The 7,470-nt window shown below is 31.7% G+C and overlaps 1 protein-coding gene across 1 annotated transcript in view; it reads left to right on the top strand.

Annotated features, from left to right (window-relative positions):
* The window catches only part of LOC108688194 (plexin-A4), a 183,744-nt gene that overhangs the window by 106,667 nt on the left and 69,607 nt on the right, over positions 1-7,470 (top strand). The window contains exon 2 of the mRNA XM_018194346.1: positions 5,216-5,398. Coding sequence (XP_018049835.1) covers positions 5,216-5,398 — 183 coding nt within the window. The remainder of the gene's footprint in view (positions 1-5,215; positions 5,399-7,470) is intronic.

The following is a 7,470-nucleotide window of genomic DNA, read 5'->3' as shown; positions in this document are numbered from 1 at the left end:
ATATATATACCTGTTTATCAGATTACAACAGATACAAAAGTTTGGAAGTTTTTCATTGGGAAACATTTTATCAGAATGGCAGAACAGCGTGTGTGCGTGCAAAATATGTTTACGTTTTCGAGAATGATTGCGCGTTTGTAATAACAGCCGTGGGTACGCTTTTTTATTGCTCAACGGTATCAGTCAACAGGAAATACGTTTCGAATGTAAAAAAAAAAAATAGAGAAACGAAACGCGAAATTCGTATGCCAGAGTTATCCCCATGTATATTGACTTTGCTTAGCGAATATAGATATACACCTTGAATCAAAGCGGTACTGGGGAATCGATAATTAGTTCTATTGATGTTAGTCGTCCAGGTGTATCTATGTATAGATGTATCACATTCCGTACACATGTATATTCATCTCGGTAAACCTGTCACAAGGCGAGCGTCGAACGCGTGTCCTTTGATCCTATATTAGTTGCGCACCGATTTGGTCATTAAAATCACTCAAATCACATTGCTACAACTGCAACTGCAACCTGTCGATTATTTCATTTTCGACCCATCGACTCAACTCACTCGTGCACTTGAGTTGTTTATTCTCTTTCATCCTAAACTAAATGACGAAGGTCGGAGAAATCTCGAGCTCGCCCCTCTTTATCCTATCATGTCGCAAGAATAATTTATTGCACTCGAGGTTTTTTGCCAAATAACATATGAATATCAAGTGTGTCAAAGCATTGACATAGCGGCTTTGTGCTTGAGATATTAAAAGCAGACGACAAAAATTTTGCATACTATGAATTTTTTAAGTCTCGTCCTTTGCATGGAAAATATAAAGAGTAAATCCAGCAAACTCGAAGTTTTGCGGGAATATTTAAGGTTGAATATTAACGTCGCATATTAACATCTTTTTACCGCCGGAATTAAAATTAGTGAGAAACGGTGCATAGTTGCGCCCCTCGCTAAATATGCAAATTGCTGCACGCGCGCATAAAGAGTTCCGCTCGAACTACTATTAACGAATATTTGTTCATATTACCGTATATTCATATATCATTTGTAGCGCTTTTAATTTTTTAATGATTCGATATTTAACTTCTATGTAAAATACAAAAACACGTTACGATAAATATTAAAGACTTTATTTATCTTTCATGATTTTTCCATACTTTTTAAACTATGCTTACATTCTTTAAATAACAACATACTTGTAAATTATTAATGCACCAATACATTTAATGTTATCATTAATTGTTAATTAATTATATTGTTATCAACTTCGATTTATATGTAGAAAAACAAATTATTTTAACTCATATTGCAATTTGTATTTCGCACGCGAACATTCATGTATTTAAATTGGATTCATTGTACATACGTGGATGCAGCTTTAGGCGCGGTTTCGTGCAAGGACGTATTGCCGTCGCTGATTTTCCGTAATTATTGCCGTCGCCGCGAGGACGGCCGCAGCGAGGATGCGTCGCGACGCCCCTTCCGCATTGTCGTATTAGCACCGGGAATGCAAATAATTGTTCGCCGCGGCGTATGCGTATGTGTGCGTGCGTGTGTACAGGGTGGCGAAACCGACCCTAGAATGCAAATAAAGCCGACTTCGCATGGGACTCCCGCCGCGAACGAGCTGGTTTGTTCGCTGATGTGGATACATGCGCCTTTGTATGCGCACATAACACACCCGGGTGGCGGATTATCCTATCTGTCGACTCATACAATCCCTACGGCTCAAAATGGTTAGAAAAGACAAATGTCTTTGAAGTAAAAAGGAACACACGATTGAACAATTTTGAGCAATGATTAAATTTTTGTCTAGTTGTCTAGTAAAATATGCTGCAATTAATGGCTGATGATTTCACTTACAAATTTTTAGTTAATTAAAGAAAAATTTTCATATGAAAATATCTTTCTCTAGTTCTCTATACTGCACCGAAAAAAGAAATTTTAAAATATATTTATTTGAATACTTTTAAGCAAATTTTATTAAATATAAACATATATTTATTTGATACAAAAATCTTTAATTTGTGATTTAACTATTATTTTTTCAAGTAAATATTTATTCATTATATGTAAATGTTTATTTAGTACTGTTCAAAGTAATATGTATTAAGATTTAATAATTTTTGTTTAATATATTAACTATTTTTTCTTAAAAACTGTTTTATAATAGTTATTATATATAAGTGCAAGATGTTGTGTAATAACTAAAAGAAAAAGGAAATTTGTTTGGCTGTCTTTAACTATCTGGGATGCGAAAATATTATTCGAGTGCCTCCGAATATAATTTTATCCTTATTTGTTTAACATTCAAGATAAAATGAACAATAAGGATAAAATGATATTCGGAAGCACTCGGGTAGTGTTTGAACGCGCTCCAAATAGTCAGACACAGAATTCCTTTTTCTTTGGTATATAGCTATTACATAACATATGTTTATTATATGTCAATTATATATACAATTCTATAAGTGATTGTTAACTCCAAGGGAGTCCGTAAACGCGTTTACTCTAATATGGATTCAATGTATCCTACGCGATTTTTTACATTGTTGTAACTTTTTTATAATATAATTTGAAGATCTGGATTGAAGCTGAAAAAAAACTTCAAATGTCTATGATAAGAATATTTTTTTTGCGTCTCGATGTGAGAATGCACGAAAGTTCAAAAAGGATACTTGGGATTCCATGTGATTAGCTTGTAAGTTTTCGGCATTCTGGATACTTCTTTATTTTTTATTAAATATATGTTTACTGAATTTCGGATAGTATAAAAGTAAGTACACAAAAGTAAGTACAAAATGCAGAATTAAAAAGAATTATATTTCAATATAATAAATAGTAGAAATTTTATAATTTCTGTTAGTCTTCGGAGATCGCTCAGTCGAGGCGGATTTATTGTTTTAGAGCGAGTGTTGTATCATCTTCTAAACTAAATCTTAATAAACTTTACATATTATAATAATATTATTTATACATGTACATTCTTTTATCTATTTATATTGTTACTCCTTTATATTGTATATACTTTATATTGTATAATTTTATTATTATTCAAATAATAAAATTTTATTTATTAATTAAAATATATGTTCTTCGTTCTAAAATGTCTATTTTTCAATAGTTCAAATAATTATACTTTTTTGAATGATTCATATTATACTATTTTTTTTTGTTAGTCCAAAGGATCAACTAAAAAAATCCTATGGGTTTTTGCTTGAACATTAAATTTAAAAATTTGAGAATTTTTTTTATCCAAAGTACATTTTTTGTGAATTTTTGCAATAAAAATTTTTTGAAATATTGTAATTAATTAAAAATAAAATATTATTTATTTGATTTATGTTTATTTGTCTTTGTCTGACTTCGAGATGTAAATTTTACACGTTTTAAGCTAAAAAATATGTATTCAGTCCAAAGATATAGCGTGACAAAGGTTGCAAGGTTTCACAAACCCAAGTGTTAGCGAGAAGGTAACCAAAAATAACAATATCATTCATTAGGTTAATCGTCAAGCTTAACTGGATAATGTGTTGTATGTAATTCGCCTTGTATCATACGTCGCACAGAACACGAGAGAGGATTTGTTCGAGCTCTACATGTTTCGCGCTTCTCATGTTTCAAGTTTCGCGGGGGAGGAAAAGAAACGTTTGGTAAAGTGCAATAAAATATCGCATCTCTGTGTCGTAGGACGCGATTAATCGCCGGTCCGGCAAGAATTAATCGTTGACGGTGCGATAATTTATCGTGCCCGTCTCGCTGCGATATTTTAGCCGCGGATGTTTTTCCTGGTTTCGCGCTTCGCTAACCTACCGCTTTTCCACCGGAAAAAGGAAGCGCGTTCCGACTCGGCGAAATCACTCCCTCGATTCTGTGTCCACTGAGATTCGTACTATACAGGTCACTTTCCTGTATATCTCTCATAGGCAATTCGCATCAAGAGTCTCATTCTCTTTTCTGGATTTTGGCAAAATAACAACATAATTTTTTTAGTTACAAATACTAATTCTGCTTTTATTTATTGTACTAAATATAACTATTTATTATACTCTTTTTTTAGATTGAATGTTTTCTTCGAATTTTTGAATATTATTCAAAAATATGTTATTTTATTATAATATGTATATTATTCTTAATAATAATTTTTGTAATATTTTAGTATAAAATTTTAATGTCAATATTTTCTACATATTTATAATTATGTACATTATGATACGATTTGATACATAAAGTGTTTTAAAACTTAGATGCTTTTAATAGAATTATTTTTTTTTTATTACGTTTTAAAAGCTGTTTTTTTTTTGTAACACATTTATTTTTATAAGTCTTGCTTTAACGATGTGTTATTTTTGTATTATAAATCAATGCCAGCGTGTATAAACTATAAAGAATCGTTTTATTCTAATTATGATAAAAGATAATAATTTCACATCTGATGAGAGAGTATATTGTATAGAAGAGACAACATACTCCACAGAAAATTCAGATTTTAATAACACTTTACATATAGATATGTAGAACAGAAGGATGAGCAATTTTGCAATTTCTTATTAGTGCAAAACAAGATTTATGTTGTTATGCTTTGCACTCTAACGCACTCTAACGCGAAGCTAAGAATCTGCGAGTAAAATTATGTGATTTCCTCAAACAGTGAATTAGTCATTATAAAGTAAGTTTTTAATTCTTAACCTTAGGATACTTTTGTTTCTCTTGCATCTTATTTTACTCCTGAAAGAGGAATATTAAATATTACATCTAAACGATCTAAAAAATAAACAAATCAATGAATGTAATTAAAAAAATTTTAATTATGATTTGTTTAAAAATAATAAATACAAATTAAATATTTTATAAAAATAAATGGAAATAATTAAAGTTAATTTTCTTCCCGTATATATGTGTATCTATTTAATATATTTTTTATCACAATTTTATGACATTTATTAAATTGAAAATATTGAAATTACGTTTAATTATTATTTCATTTACCATCGCAATTAATTAAACTGTACTGTATATGACACAGATATTAATTTGTAAATGATAATTTACATACCAAACATTTATAAATAACTGTATTCGCAATCAATCGATAAAATTATGGCTGCTATTCATAATATTTAAGATTAATCATATAATCGATATTTGCCATTATCAAATATGTACATACTCTCCACATATAACTTATTGAATCTCGTTTATTTTTGTTCACAGAAACTGCAAACGATCGGCGAAGACTTTTGTGGTCTCGATGTGAATACGCCTTTAGGCGGTGAAGAGCCGATGGGTGCGACTGCAGTTTTGACATTCGAGACTCACTTGACGGCTGTGGCGGCCACTTCGACCGGTGATTATACTGTGGTCTTCGTGGGCACCAATAAAGGACACCTCAAGAAGGTCAGTGCTCGAAGTTAATTAACTCGATAATTTATTTACTGTATTAAATCATAATTGATTTATGCAATTTAATACAAAAAATATTTTATATTTCATATAGAATATTCAAATCTTTATTGAAATTTCGAAATAAAATAATCTTTAGAATAAAATTATTACATAATGAGGTTATTAATGGAATCTATATAATTCGATAAAATTATCAACATACTAGTGGTTACGCTATTACTCGACAAATTATCTAAAATTAATAAATTTTATGAAAATATGATATTAGAGAATAGCATATTAGGATAATCGAACTACATGGATAAGTGACATTATAACGAGGTAATATTCAACTTAGCGCACAAGTTGAAAATTATCTAATAAAAGTTATCCAATCTCTGCTGCCTCATAGTTATGTGATAATAGATAATTTCTATACAAAATAACCGAGACGATTAGCATTATAAAGTCATCGATTAGCGAAACATAGCTTGACGCTTAACGCTACTAGCTTCCTCAATCTCTTCAACGCTAAAGGCAAGGAGTTCAGCAACCCTGAACTTAACGGAGCAAAGTAGGATCAAATGGCAAAGTTCAGTAGTTGCATACGTGCACATGCACATCATCCCACTAAAGCATACGCCCGCGTACATACTAAAGTTTTCCTCGATCATCATAGGGCATGCTCGTTAAATTAATCGCGATCACCATACGATTACCACGTTCGTGAATCAAAACATGATACAACAACGTTACAACGGGCTATTTAATTGGCTTCGCGATAAGTGATAGAGTCAACGGCCTGGTCAAAAAACCTATGGCGTGTACTCGCAGAATTGGGGATCATGGATAGTACATTATCGTGCATCGCTATTAAAGCGATCCCTATGAAATTTTCACAGAAGAACAGCTGCATCGCTAGTTGGATCATCACGAACGGGAATCCTCCTGGCACGGACTGAATTTCTACACTTTTTTTTCTTTTCTAATCTGGATATTGATTTACTGAAAGATTTATATTTCTCACTCTCTATGCCCTAGACATTGCTTTCGAATCTTTTCTCTCTTACATATAGAGATTTCTATACAAAAGCCATCAATAAGCTTTCTCACTAATTTATTTTTCAGAACTTTGCTAACGTTAGTTACCCGCGAGTAGAAAGGAAATGCGTTCTCATTCGCGATTACGAATGGCAGTCACCGTCCTCTTGATGGAGAAAGTAACGATAAATATAGCTGGCCTATTGTAGATAATAATATTTATAGAGTAATAACGTATATACATAATATTGGAGAGAGGGAGAGAGGAAAGGAGGAAGCGAAGCACACACATCTATATATGCACGCTTCTACTTCCACTGCTACATCTATATGTTACGGTAGGCACGACATTACGTTTTTACATCATAACGTTATATCTCGTTATAAATTTATTATTTACAGCACTGTAAACGCGAAATCTCTATCCGCGACTCGTGCTACCCTTCTGAGATTTATCAGTAAACGACGACGTGTATGGTAACCTTACTTTGGACATTTAATATTCGGAACGGCACATCCAGAGTCGGGTAGCTTGTGATTCGTCTTTGTGAAGTTCGCGACGTTAATACGCCTTTTGCTATTTCAACGGAAATGGATTATCTTGGAAAGACTTCGCCTCGAGCGCGCCTTGCTAATGTTCTTCTCGAACGCTCGATCAGCTTGTTCGATAGGTCAAGTCGATTTACGTGAGCGTGCGCTTACTATCGCAAGGAAAAGATTTATTTAGATCCAGAAAACTGATCCAAGAATACAAGAGGAAAACAAATGCATATGCTAGATATATTGATAATATAGTAAGTGATATCATGATGTAAAAATATACAAGGTGTTTCATTGTACATAATGATAATCAAATATATATAATTTTGGGATAAATTTTTGATTAATAATAAATAAACTTTTTTTTAAATATCGGTTTTGTATTGACTTATAACTTATTTATAAATATATTTTCTTAGCTAATTTCTGATTATCAATTGCCAATTCACAGTGAAATATCTGATATTCTTACATCAAGAGTGATATAATAAAACAAAATTATA

This window comes from Atta colombica, unplaced genomic scaffold (assembly GCF_001594045.1).
Source record: "Atta colombica isolate Treedump-2 unplaced genomic scaffold, Acol1.0 scaffold226, whole genome shotgun sequence".
In the NCBI taxonomy this organism is placed as follows: Eukaryota; Metazoa; Arthropoda; class Insecta; order Hymenoptera; family Formicidae; genus Atta; species Atta colombica.
Note: the sequence above shows the minus strand (reverse complement) of the source record. Positions and strands in the feature narration are given on the sequence as shown.